This window comes from Oncorhynchus tshawytscha, linkage group LG05 (genome assembly GCF_018296145.1).
Source record: "Oncorhynchus tshawytscha isolate Ot180627B linkage group LG05, Otsh_v2.0, whole genome shotgun sequence".
NCBI classification, from domain to species: domain Eukaryota; kingdom Metazoa; phylum Chordata; class Actinopteri; order Salmoniformes; family Salmonidae; genus Oncorhynchus; species Oncorhynchus tshawytscha.
Window position 1 is genome coordinate 11542669 of NC_056433.1, and position 14910 is coordinate 11557578.

The 14910-nt window shown below is 40.9% G+C and overlaps 1 protein-coding gene across 1 annotated transcript; it reads right to left on the bottom strand.

The window, feature by feature from the left end:
* Positions 1 to 229: 229 nt before the first annotated feature.
* On the bottom strand, positions 230 to 14733 carry LOC112249920 (translocating chain-associated membrane protein 2-like). The gene is made up of 11 exons (XM_042321467.1): positions 14534 to 14733; positions 12617 to 12680; positions 11710 to 11819; positions 10481 to 10597; positions 10312 to 10370; positions 5035 to 5119; positions 4538 to 4608; positions 2648 to 2752; positions 1852 to 1995; positions 1234 to 1391; positions 230 to 1140 (listed from the first exon to the last, which is right to left on the bottom strand). The coding sequence occupies exons 1-11, from the start codon at positions 14651 to 14653 to the stop codon at positions 1064 to 1066; spliced, it is 1110 nt and encodes a 369-aa protein (XP_042177401.1). The 5' UTR covers positions 14654 to 14733; the 3' UTR covers positions 230 to 1063.
* Between the last annotated feature and the right edge of the window lie 177 nt (positions 14734 to 14910).

A 14910-nucleotide genomic window follows, 5' to 3' on the forward strand; every position in this document is an offset into this window, starting at 1 on the left:
TCCAAGGTCCCTCTCTCCAATGAGCTATGATAGGAATCAAGAAGGGAGGAAGTAGGGAATTAACAGCTAGTAACGTTCAGACACAGCCCCTTTGGGCCTGCAATACTTCCTACATTGTGGCTATGGTCATTAGAGTAAAATTACTTGGAAACACGTTTTAACACATACAAAACCGATTTCCATCGTGGTAATAATGCAATAGACAAAAATAACTGTTCAAACCTCAGCATTTGAGAACCATGTATTATTTAATAAAGGAAAAATAGAAAACTAAAAACAATGGAATAGCATGTAGTATTATCCCACATACATGGTGGTCATCAGGATGTTTGTGTAAAGTGACCACAGCACGGTCCGAGCCACACTGACCATGGCCCAGAGGGAGGGGCCAAGGAGTAACCAGAGCCCCATAATTGGTCCAATCTCACCTTGGTCCCGCCCATCACGCTCTGATATCCCTTTAGGTCCACCGTAGAACCAGCAACATTCTTCCTGCACCAAGTAACCAGGGTCGTGTTTATTAGGGCACAAAACATTTTGCAGGGGAAACCAAAAATGAGTGTTTCTTCTTGGGCAAGTCCGTCCACGTTTCAGTCAGTTTTCTTCCGTTTGGTGCCTAATGAATATGACTCATGCTAAAAGTGAAGGCGACTCATTCAACAGCAGAGCTGAAAAACAGCTGCACCTGGACAAACCCCAGACCAGTACAGTTCTTAACGCACAAGGAACAGGCACCAACACATTCAATATTACGTATACAGTGTGCCACAAATAACATACATCGTTCAGTATACATGGAGATCAGAGTGTCCATAGCAGACAGTTGTATAAAAAAATACTGATATGATAGTAAATGTCTGTTCAGGGCTCGAGGGGGGTTTGGTTTTGGAATTGCATTTTTTAAGCCTTGTTGTGGCCATGGCGACATACGCAGCCCCCACATCACCTCCAGAAAATACGCAAAACAGGAAGAGGATGAATGGTGTGGGACCAGTTTCTTGTTCCTCTGATTGATAAGCCATATAGTCAGGGTCACTTCAGGCAGCCATGACGGGTGGAGCCATTAGGGGGCCTTGATCTTCTTGGGTCGAGGAGAGGCTCCGTTCTCAGCTTTGATTGCGCCGTTTTCATGGTGGCCAACTGGAGGAGGGCATTCACACATTAACAAACCTAAATACACTTGCTGTAATAGAATGTCTTCAACTCGTACTATTAAAGCGCGTGTCCACTCACTGGAGTCTCTCTTCAGCGGTCGAGGGGTTTGCTTGGCGGCGACCCTCTTCCTAGCGACCTGTTCATGTCTGAACTCTCGCCACCGTTTCAGCTGGAAACGGATAAACTTCCACAGGAGCCAGGACTGGGTCAGACTCACCAGCAACAACACAGGCATCCTATAGAGAGGTTTGAGAGAGGGGGGAGGGGGAGAGAGGGGGAGGGGGAGAGGGGGAGGGAGGAGGGGAGAGGAGGGAGAAAGGAGGGGAGAAGGGAGAGGGAGTGTGTGTGTGTGAGTGCTTACACTTGCATGTTATTTTATTATTTAACCAGGTAGGCCAGTTGAGAACAAGATCTCATTTACAACTGCAACCTGGCCAAGATAAAGCAGTGCGACAAAAACAACAGAGTTACACATGGGACAAACAAACTTAGTCAATAACACAATAGAACAATCTATATACAGTGACTACAAATGGCTTGAGGTGGTAAGGAAATAAATAGGCCATAGTAGCAAAGTAATTACAATTTTGCAAATTAACACTGGCGTGATAGATGTGCAGATGATGATGTGCACGTAGAAATACTGGTGTCTGTAATTTGTGTACAATAGACATAGAAGCTACTAAAAAGCCTTACCGTATCAGCACAGTGTTGAAGTTCCCCATGTCCCAGTCTAGCCCCTGGTTTTCGGCACGGGCCAACCCAAAACCCACAGCCAGGAACACAAGTGTGAGGGTCACCATCCGCGTGAACACAAAGTTTACGGCCCACAGGTCAAACCTGGACACACATCAGTAAATAACAGAAGAAGTGGATTATGATTATTAGGATTGATCACAAGGCATGCAGTGCCATTAAAGGTAGAGTCAGCAATAAGACATAAGCAGCATGGAAGTCTATCTATCCACACACACACACACACACACACACACACACACACACACACACACACACACAGGCCAAGAATGTTGAAATTGCAATGAACCAATAGTGGGAGTCTTGGCAGGTTGTTTTTCAGGAAGTCACCCCAATATGTCTGGTGATGTCATATTAGAGAGTCTACTTTTAATGAAGTGCTGTTCACGTCACATTATAATATGAACAGCACTTCTATATGATATGTTGTTGTGCAGTTGGAAAGTAAAGTAAGAAGGTTATGACAAAGGTAAGCAAGCCTTGTCCAAGCCAGAACGGCCCATTGGGCAGGAGCCCGCCTCCTGATTCTGTAGCGTGAGGCAGCTTGATGTACAAGTACACCTCCTGGACAGTCGATCACAGGGCCTTACCCCCAAGCTATCTCCTTAATAATGAGTTCCAAGATGAGCAGGATCAGGTCCCAGTTTAAGAGTCTTTTGTATGACTCAACCGGACCTTCCACCCGGAGGCCAGACACTCTAACCACAAGGCCACAGAGTTGGAAATAGGAACTCACATCTTTTGGTGGCTCTCATCAGTGAAGTAGAATATTCTGGCGATGTGGAAGCCCAGCTCAGACAGGTATTGCAGACAGAGGAGTACCAGGCCCACAGGACTCAAACTGTGGGAGAGGAGGGAGGGACATGGAGGGGAGTATATGGGTGCTTAGATATGCTTGTGTATATGTGCTCATGCACTTTTATATGTACAGTGCCTTGCGAAAGTATTCGGCCCCCTTGAACTTTGCGACCTTTTGCCACATTTCAGGCTTCAAACATAAAGATATAAAACTGTATTTTTTGTGAAGAATCAACAACAAGTGGGACACAATCATGAAGTGGAACGACATTTATTGGATATTTCAAACTTTTTTAACAAATCAAAAACTGACAAATTGGGCGTGCAAAATTATTCAGCCCCCTTAAGTTAATACTTTGTAGCGCCACCTTTTGCTGCGATTACAGCTGTAAGTCGCTTGGGGCATGTCTCTATCAGTTTTGCACATCGAGAGACTGAAATTTTTTCCCATTCCTCCTTGCAAAACAGCTCGAGCTCAGTGAGGTTGGATGGAGAGCATTTGTGAACAGTAGTTTTCAGTTCTTTCCACAGATTCTCGATTGGATTCAGGTCTGGACTTTGACTTGGCCATTCTAACACCTGGATATGTTTATTTTTGAACCATTCCATTGTAGATTTTGCTTTATGTTTTGGATCATTGTCTTGTTGGAAGACAAATCTCCGTCCCAGTCTCAGGTCTTTTGCAGACTCCATCAGGTTTTCTTCCAGAATGGTCCTGTATTTGGCTCCATCCATCTTCCCATCAATTTTAACCATCTTCCCTGTCCCTGTTGAAGAAAAGCAGGCCCAAACCATGATGCTGCCACCACCATGTTTACAGTGGGGATGGTGTGTTCAGGGTGATGAGCTGTGTTGCTTTTACGCCAAACATAACATTTTGCATTGTTGCCAAAAAGTTCAATTTTGGTTTCATCTGACCAGAGCACCTTCTTCCACATGTTTGGTGTGTCTCCCAGGTGGCTTGTGGCAAACTTTAAACAACACTTTTTATGGAGATCTTTAAGAAATGGCTTTCTTCTTGCCACTCTTCCGTAAAGGCCAGATTTGTGCAATATACGACTGATTGTTGTCCTATGGACAGAGTCTCCCACCTCAGCTGTAGATCTCTGCAGTTCATCCAGAGTGATCATGGGCCTCTTGGCTGCATCTCTGATCAGTCTTCTCATTGTATGAGCTGAAAGTTTAGAGGGACGGCCAGGTCTTGGAAGATTTGCAGTGGTCTGATACTCCTTCAATTTCAATATTATCGCTTGCACAGTGCTCCTTGGGATGTTTAAAGCTTGGGAAATCTTTTTGTATCCAAATCCGGCTTTAAACTTCTTCACAACAGGATCTCGGACCTGCCTGGTGTGTTCCTTGTTCTTCATGATGCTCTCTGCGCTTTTAATGGACCTCTGAGACTATCACAGTGCAGGTGCATTTATACGGAGAATTGATTACACACAGGTGGATTGTATTTATCATCATTAGTCATTTAGGTCAACATTGGATCATTCAGAGATCCTCACTGAACTTCTGGAGAGAGTTTGCTGCACTGAAAGTAAAGGGGCTGAATAATTTTGCACGCCCAATTTTTCCGTTTTTGATGTTAAAAAAGTTTGAAATATCCAATAAATGTCGTTCCACTTCATGATTGTGTCCCACTTGTTGTTGATTCTTCACAAAAAATACAGTTTTATATCTTTATGTTTGAAGCCTGAAATGTGGCAAAAGGTCGCAAAGTTCAAGGGGGCCGAATACTTTCGCAAGGCACTGTATTTGTGCTAATATTAGGTACTTATCTATGTTTATATAGGTGATTTTAGTAGTGCTTCTATTAGGTGCTTACTTGAGCAGGTATGCTGCAGAGATGTGCAGCAGGTAGAGACAGATGTACTGCAGCTGGCGAGGGATCTCCTCCTGAGGAACAACAACAACGAACAGTCACACCAATAACTTCTGGTTGTCTGTCAACAGGAATGGAACCACTCAAAGACGGCATGTGGGTGCAAACTAATGTAGTGAATAGTTCACCCGAATGGCACGTTTCCATTTTGTTTTATACCTGGAAAGTAAAGGAGTCTATGGACAATGAGATGAATTGCAGCTTTCAATGTCAGGAAAGTAACATGTGATTGTCATTTGGTTAAACAATTTTTATGTTAAATATAATCTGACAGAATTCCTTAGTCTACGGGCTGATTTAATGAAGATTTCCTTTCAGCTAATTGTTTTCGCACAGCACACACACACAGCACACACACACAGCACACACACACAGCACACACACACAGCACACACACACAGAGATATCAGCCCTCTGTTTCCCACAGCCTCAGCACTGACCTTGCGTACTTTCTGGAAGTAGAGCTCAGGTAGGGCGTGAAGCCAGTAGGCCAGCTGAGTGAGGTAAAAGAACTTCACCTGAAACCTGCAACAGAGAGAGAGAGACAGCGGTTGTTCAAGGATACGGTACACAGCAGGGGAACTACTGAGTGATTTATTGAAACCCTGGATTGCTGATGTTATGCATTTGTCATTGAGAGGCTTTGAAGCCACCGGCAATCCCCAGTAGGATCAGTCTTCCATGGAAATGAATGGAATTTTACACTATTTCAATTAAATATATCAAGAACAAAATGACATGTATTTAAGTATGTTGTAGTGGCGACAGTAACATTAGTAATCTCAAAATTATACTTTAAGGTAAATGTTTTTATTCGTTTTAAGTTTTAACTTGTTTAGCTGACATAATATAATTTAAAGTATGCATTAAGGTGTCTAATATAATACATATGGCAAAATCCAATGTAGACATTAATGAATTTCTCTATATTCCAAAACAATTAAAATGGAGAAGTTCCAAGATGGAAGCAAGGTGGCTTCAACACAGCCAATCTGTAAATAGCACACCCAACTACCTCATCCCCATATAGTTTTTTTGTTTTGCTCTTTTGCACCCCAGTTTCTCTACTTGCACATCTTCTGCATCTATTCACTCCAGAGTTAATGCTATATTGTAATTATTTCGCTACTATGGCCTATTTGTCTTACCTCCCTAATCTTACTACATTTGCACACACTGTACATAGATTTTTCTATTGTATTATTGACTGTACGTTTGTTTATTCCATGTGTAACTCCGTTGTTTTTGTCGCACTGCTTTGCTTTATCTTGGCCAGGTCGCAGTTGTAAATGAAAACTTGTTCTCTACTGGCCTACCTGGTTAAATAAAATAAAAAACTGGATATATATATTATATATAGTGCATGAGGAAAATATTCAGACCCCTTGACTTTTTCCACATTTTCTTACATTAGACTTATTCTAAAATAAATAAAATAGTCCCCGACCCCCATCAATCCGCACACAATACCCCATACTGCCAAAGCAAAAACAGGTTTAGACATTTGTGCAAATGTATTGAACTGAAATATCACATTTACATAAGTATTCAGACCCTTTACTCAGTACTTTATTGAAGCACCTGGAGTCTTCTTGGGTATGACACTACAAGCTTGGTACACCTGTATTTGGTGAGTTTCTCCCATTATTTTCTGAAGATCCTCTCAAGCTCTGTCATGTTGGATGGAGAGCATTGATACACAGCTATTTTCAGGTCTCTGCAGAGATGTTCGATCAGGTTCAAGTCGGGCTCTGGCTAGGCCACTCAAGGACATTCAGAGACTTGTCCTGAAGCCACTTCTGCGCTGTCTTGGCTGTGCGCTTAGCATCACTATCCTGTTTGAAGGTGAACCTTCAATCCTGTCTGATATCCTGAGCAGGTTTTCATCAAGGATCTCTCTATACTTTGCTCCGTACCCTCGATCCTGACTAGTCTCCCAATCCCCGCCGCTGAAAAACATCCCCACAGCATGCTACCACCACCATGCTTCACTGTAGAGATGCCTCCAGGTTTCCTCCAGATGTTCTGTACAGCACTTTGAGATATCAGCTGATGTACGAAGGGCTATATAAATAAATTTGATTTGATGTGAGGCTTTGCATTCTTGCCAAATATTTCAATCTTGATTTCAGCAGAGCAGAGAATCTTGTTTCTCATGGTCTGAGATTCTTTAGGTGCCTTTTGGCAAACTCCAAGCAGGCTGTCGTGATTTTTACTGAGGTGTGGCTTCCATCTGGCCACTCTACCATAAAGGCCTGATTGGTGGAGTGCTGCAGAGATGGTTGACATTCTGGAAGGTTCTTCCATCTCCACAGAGGAACTCTGGAGCTCTGTCAGAGTGACCATCGGGTTCTTGGTCACCTCCCTGACCAAGGCCCTTCTGCCCCAATTGCTCAGTTTTGCTGGGCGGCCAGCTCCAGGAAGAGTCTTGGTGGTTCCAAACTTCTTCCATTTAGGAATGATGGAGGCCACTGTTCTTGGGGACCTTCAATACTGGAGAAATGTTTATGTCCTTCTCCAGATCTGTGCCTCGACACAATCCTGTCTCGGAGCACTACGGACAATTCCTTCCACCTCATGGCTTGGTTATTGCTCTCACATGCACCGTCACCTGCGGGTCCTTATGTAAACAGGTGTGTGCCTTTCCAAATCATGTCAAATCAATTGAATTTACCACAGGTAATTTCAATCAAGTTGTAGAAACATCAAGGATGATCAATGGAAACAGGATGCACCTGAGCTCAATTGCAAGTCTCATAGCAAAGGGTTGGAATAGTTATGTAAATAAGGAACCAGTTTTTTATTGTTTATAAATTTGCAAAAAAAATCTAAACCTGTTTGCCCTTTGTCATTATGTGGTATTGTGTGTAGGTTTAAGAGGCTCCTCTGTCCTCCACTCGTTACCTGTATTAATGGCACCTGTTTGAACTTGTTATCAGTATAAAAGACACCTGTCCACAACCTCAAACAGTCACACTCCAAACTCCACTATGGCCAAGGCCAAAGAGCTGTCAAAGAACACCAGAAACAAAATTGTAGACCTTCACCAGGCTGGGAAGACTGAATCTGCAATAGGTAAGCAGCTTGGTTTGAAGAAATCAACTGTGGGTGCAATTATTAGGAAATGGAAGACATACAAGACCACTGATAATCTCCCTCGATCTGGGGCTCCACGCAAGATCTCACCCCGTGGGGTCAAAATGATCACAAGAACGGTGAGCAAAAATCCCAGAACCACACAGGGGGACCTAGTGAATGACCTGCAGAGAGCTGGAACTAAAGTAACAAAGCCTACCATCAGTAACACACTACGCCGCCAGGGACTCAAATCCTGCAGTGCCAGACGTGTCCCCCTGCTTAAGCAAGTACATGTCCAGGCCCATCTGAAGTTTGCTAGAGAGCATTTGGATGATCCAGAAGAAGATTGGGAGAATGTCATATGGTCAGATGAAACCAAAATAGAACTTTTTGGTAAAAACTCAACTCTTCGTGTTTGGAGGACAAAGAATGCTGAGTTGCATCCAAAGAACACCATACCTACTGTGAAGCATGGGGGTGGAAACATCATGCTTTGGGGCTGTTTTTCTGCAAAGTGTAAAGGAAAGAATGAATGGGGCCATGTACCATGAGATTTTGAGTGAAAACCTCCATCAGCAAGGGCATTGAAGATGAAACGTGGCTGGGTCTTTCAGCATGACAATGATCCCAAACGCCCGGGCAACGAAGGAGTGACTTCGTAAGAAGCATTTCAAGGTCCTGGAGTGGCCTAGCCAGCCTCCAGATCTCAACCCCATAGAAAATCTTTGGAGGGAGTTGAAAGTCTGTGTTGCCCAGCAACAGCCCCAAAACATCACTGCTCTAGAGGAGATCTGCATGGAGGAATGGGCCAAAATACCAGCAACAGTGTGTGAAAACCTTGTGAAGACTTACAGAAAACGTTTGACCTCTGTCATTGCCAACAAAGGGTATATAACAAAGTATTGAGATAAACTTTTGTTATTGACCAATTACTTATTTTCCACCATAATTGGCAAATAAATTCATTAAAAATCCTACAATGTGATTTCCTGGATTTGTCATAGTTGAAGTGTACCTATGATGAAAATCACATACCTCTCTCATCTTTTTAAGTGGGAGAACTTGCACAATTGGTGGCTGACTAAATACTTTTTTGCCCCACTGTATGTATGTATGTATGTATATATGTATATCACTGTATGTATGTATATATGTATGTCACTGTATGTATGTATATATGTATATCACTGTATGTATGTGTGTGTATCACTGTATATCACTGTATATATGTATATCACTGTATGTGTGTGTGTATCACTGTATGTATATGTATATCACTGTATATGTATATATGTATATCACTGTATATATGTATATCACTGTATATATGTATATCACTGTATATATGTATATCACTGTATATGTATATATGTATATCACTGTATATGTATATCACTGTATGTATGTATATCACTGTATATATGTATATCACTGTATATATGTATATATGTATATATCACTATATGTATGTATGTATATCACTGTATCACTGTATGTATGTATATCACTGTATATGTATATATGTATATCACTGTATATATATATATATATATATATATATATGTATATCACTATATGTATGTATGTATATCACTGTACATATCACTGTATGTATGTATATCACTGTATGTATGTATATCACTGTATATATGTATATCACTGTATATATGTATATATATATATATATGTATATCACTGTATGTATGTATATCACTGTACATATCACTGTATGTATGTATATCACTGTATATATGTATATCACTGTATATATGTATATCACTGTATGTATGTATATCACTGTATATATGTATATCACTGTATATATGTATATATATATATATATATATATATATATATATATATATATATGTATATCACTATATGTATGTATGTATATCACTGTACATATCACTGTATGTATGTATATCACTGTATGTATGTATATCACTGTATATATGTATATCACTGTATATATGTATATATATATATATATATGTATATCACTGTATGTATGTATATCACTGTACATATCACTGTATGTATGTATATCACTGTATATATGTATATCACTGTATATATGTATATCACTGTATGTATGTATATCACTGTATATATGTATATCACTGTATGTATGTATGTATATATATATATATATATATATATATATATATATATATATATATATATATGTATATCACTGTATGTATGTATGTATATCACTGTATATATCACTGTATATATGTATATCACTGTATGTATGTATATCACTGTATATATGTATATCACTGTATATATGTATATCACTGTATATATGTATATCACTGTATGTGTATATATGTATATCACTGTATATATGTATATCACTGTATATATGTATATCACTGTATATATGTATATCACTGTATATATGTATATCACTGTATGTATGTATATCACTGTATGTATGTATATATATATATATATATATATATATATATATATATATATATATATATATATATATATATATATATATATATATATATATATATATATATATATATATGTATATCACTATATGTATGTATGTATATCACTGTTAAGATTAGTCTGCTATTCCATTTCAGATGCAGACCCTGTTTAGTGCTGAGTCATCATACCGGAGGTGGACATGTGGGTAGTTCTCCCAAAGGGTGCTTGGGTGAAACACGTATCCTTCCTGCAAAGGGAAAAGGGAGACAGTGGAATTGTTCATGAAGTTTTGACCTAACACTACACATTGATGTGTGTGTGGCTGCGTATGTGTGTGTGCATTCGTGCGTTTCTTACTGTTATAAGTATGTAGAAACTCCACACGCTGGACACCAGGTGAAACACACACAGCTGGCCTGACTCACTGAACTTGGTGTTCTTGCTTTTTGAGAGATGGAGGCGCCTATTCACTTTCTAACAACAACAAGTCATTATGATACAAAATGAAGTGTACAACAATAAAATTACCTACAAACAAGATGGCTATTTTTAGCCACTCTGAAGCCCTTCTGAGGGGTGTACTACAAAGCAGGATCAATGGGTTAGCCAGCTAACTTTGATAACAGAAATAACTACTGATTTTATGGTTCATTAAAAAAAAGCTGAACCTAGATGTATTTTCATTTGTTAAATAAATTAGAGTTATATCAGAAAATGTTGACAAGTTTGCTGGCTAACTCCATATCCTGCTTTGTAGTACACCCCTCTGAGCAGAGGCATGCCGTTCAAGCGTTAAGCCATCGTAAAACACACTTGATTATGGAGCTAGAGAGGAAAATAACAACCCCATTACCTTTTTTTGAGATCAACCATTTTACAATCTCATCTCATATCTCATAACCATATTACAATCTCATTCCTGTTACCTGGGTCCCAGATCTGTTTGTGCTGTCTTGCCAACTCTTATGGTCATGGTCATGCTAAACTTAGGAGTTAGGAAGAAAGCCCAAACAGATTTGGGATCAGGGCCCGTATCCACAAAGCATCTTAGAGTAGGAGTGCTGATCTAGGATCAGTTTAGCCTTTTAGAATTTTTGCCATAATGAATATAATGGTATAGATCCTAGATCAGCACTCCTACTCTGAAATGCTTTGTGGATATGAGCACAGGCTACATTCCTGTGTCCTGCAAGTTATCTAGGAGAGCAGACAGAAGGATAACCCAATTTGACCTTGTGAGCTCCTGAGGAGTCTGTCAGGAGTAGGCCCATTGACGCAGATCTAAGGTCAGTTTCGCATGTCCACTTCAAGTGGTTCATGTAATGATTGACTGATCCTACATCTGTGCTTAAAAGGGTGCTCTTCTACTCAGACCTGAATCTCCATTTCACCACTTGTGTTTCCCTACCATTGTATCAATAAGTCGGGCCACCCCGCCTAGCCCCATTGACTCACTGACAGCCAGTTAAGATGCCAGAGTGCCTTGGCTGTTTCTTTGGGAACCTTTGCACCCTACTTAGAAAAAATAATCTTGGGGATACAAAAACACTAATACCCAAAATGCAGTGGGTCTTGGTAGTACTTACATCCAGGACGTACTCCTGCACCACGGCGTGGAGGATGATGGTGATGAAGAAATAGAAGAGGATGGTGGTGCAGTCTTGCCAGCCATACTGGTACAACGTCACCTCTCCCTCTGGACAGACGGACCGAAGGACGAACAGACAGACAGGAAGACCGACCATATATGACAACCACTTCCAATTAAATCCAAGTTCAAGAATCATTGGGAAACTCCAAAGTTTTTTTTTTAAGGACTAAAAGACGTCACCTCATTTCACCATTTTTTATGTATTTGTTTCGGCCGGGCAGGCTAACATGTTTCGGCAGTTACGCCTGCATCAGTACTTGAAAGGGTTTGAAGTGCAGTGCACTTGATTTAGCTTGGCGTTTTCACTTTTTATTCCATTGGTTCCATTGTACTAGGCAAACTAAACCAAGTGCAGCTCAAGTATCTGAAAGTATTTGACCCAGGTCTGATAGAAATAGCAGATAGGCCTACTCTAACAAAGGGTTTACACAGGCAGCCCAATTCTGATTTTTTTTCCCACTAATTGGTCAGAATGAAGCTGCCTGTGTAAATGCAGCCAGAGTGATGCAATGCCACTGAGCAGATATACAGTAGGTCTAGATCCTTTCAGTCCATAGTATGTCTTCATCCTAAATGGCACCCTATTCCCTACATAGAGCACTACTTTTGACGAGAGCCCTATTAGCCCGGGTCAAAAGAAGTGCACTATATTGGGAATAGGGTGCAATTTGGGACGCATAGCTGATGTGGTAGTAGTGCAGCATGGGGGTTGTGAATGCAGCATGGGGGTTGTGGGTGTAGTGCAGCATGGGGGTTGTGGATGTAGTGCAGCATGGGGGTTGTGGATGTAGTGCAGCATGGGGGTTGTGGATGTAGTGCAGCATAGGGGTTGTGGCACAAACCTGGTGATGGTGTGCTGATGTTGTACTGAGGTTGAATAAACAATATGGCAGTCTTTGCTGTTGCCTAGGAAAGAGAACCATAATCACATTTAGGTTATATATATCCTGTCTGACTACCTTCTTGACACTGCCAAGTGACTTGCCTATGCATGACCTCCTCTATAATGCAATCAAGTACAGACAGTCTGGTAATGGACGTGTGTGTCTCTCTATCCTCAAACTGCTTCAAAAAATGGCTACTTTCTCAAACACCTCCCACTTTTGGGCGTAATTTGACGTTGTGCTTTGAAAATTAATCCGGAGAAGGATGTAAATGTGGCCTGCAATTCTGGGTGTTCCTGCATCTGGAGGAACCCCTCTTTATAAGATAGGAATCCGGTACACAGGAGGGTGGGGTGGGGGGGGTACAGTAGGTGGTGTTGGATGCACACAGAAGAAGGTGGGGGGGGTGACACCGGTGGCTAGCTAGCTAGGACAACAACAGTAGAGTGTCATTTGCCCCCGCCTGTCAGGCACTGCTTTCCCACAGTTCTGTTAAGGACTGCAAGGGCAGGTGTTCGGCAGGCTGGAGTGAAGGACACTGTGTGCTAGCTAGGACTCCAGTACACAAATCAGGGGAAATCCAGAATATCAAAAATCTCACAAGATGGCATTCATGCAGGAACCAATGGGATGCTTGAGGGGGGTTTACTGCAGATGCAGGAATGCCCTGAATTCAAGGCTGCAATCACACACTATTGGAATGCCGAGGTATGACTGTGCTGTAGAAAGAGAAAAAAAACATGTAGGCTCGGCATGACACGGCTTGCATTGACGAAGGGCTGACGCTACTTCACAGTAGACTAAACTCTAGACTGGAGTGCACTAACAAGTTGCCAACATTCCATGTGCGCGGGGGCCACTGGTGCATTGTCAAAACTAATGCCCACCGAGTTCATGAGAGAGGATCTCGTTTACGTGGCTATGGAGAGTGAAATGTTCACACATTGGATTTCACTCTTTTCCGAAACGTGTTGGTTTAACTCAGGATAACCTCCCCATAGTCTATAGGAACACAGAGGCAATAGCTCGCTGAAGGGAAATTAAATTCCGGACTGACTCCTAAAGAGCCTAGGCTAAAAAAAAAACTATACATCGCAGCAATGACAATTACTTTGCCAAACAAACCATACTGTTATTTTAACGGATTAGACTACGGCAAGTGTTTCTGTGCCAATTCATCATCCAATGACGACCATTTCTGATCGAACCATTCAAGTATCTAATCACGAAGTCAAAGAGGTACAATTTTAGGCCTACATCTGTCCTTTAATTAAAATGACAGCTAGGGCGCAAATAGATAATGGAACACAATTGGTATCAAGAGCATAGGAAAGTGAGCCAGTCTACTCTTTCATCGCAAAATAGCATCGCTCAAAGATGGAGACGTGGCAGTTAACAGCGGACTAACGTTACCGGAGTCGAAAAGCTTTGGCACCGGGCTGGTATAAAACATGTAACGTCATTAGATGTGCCTTAAATGAGCTTTTCGTTGATGTCAAACACACCGAACGAGTTCATTAGTTGAACATCAATGCAAAATGAAAAAAAGGTACCACATTGTCAGTTTTGAATTGTTTTTACAAAGTGACAACACTTTAAAATGGGTTAATCACATGCAAAAAAACGTTTACATTTGAAATGGAATTTGGCCCGTTTTAGCTGACAAAACCGTAGATGAAATAGCCTACAGACTGATGTTGAGATGAAGGAAATGATGCTGTAAAGATGTCCTGTCTTTCGCTTCAACTTGAACACAAACGATAAACAAATTCTGCTAAACGGTTACTTTGTAACCCTAGGTAGACAACTGTTGCATTGTAACAAAAACTGCAACAATGTATTCGTCAAAAAAATTGAAATCAGAATTCATCTCACCTCAAACATCAATCCAATGAGAATAAAAATGACCAAACTAAAGACGATATCGGCATGATTTTGTATTAAGAATTCCTGGCTGAAGAAGGGATAACTCTTGTTTCTCCTCCGGAATGCCATTTCAGCAGAATTACTTTTTCCCCCAAAATGTTCTGCCTGCGAAGTTCAGAAGTTAACTGTTTCCCCACTCTGCGCATGTGCACATTCTTAAAAGGGGAGGTTTTTGAAATTCCTCATTAAAGGCAAGGCGAAGTGAAATTCCTTCAGAATTCCAGAATGGTACACAACGTTTATAGAACTTTCAAAGCATTTTCTTATTTACAACAACAATGTTCGAAATGATTTGTATGTAAAACTAGTTAGCATTAATAACTGAG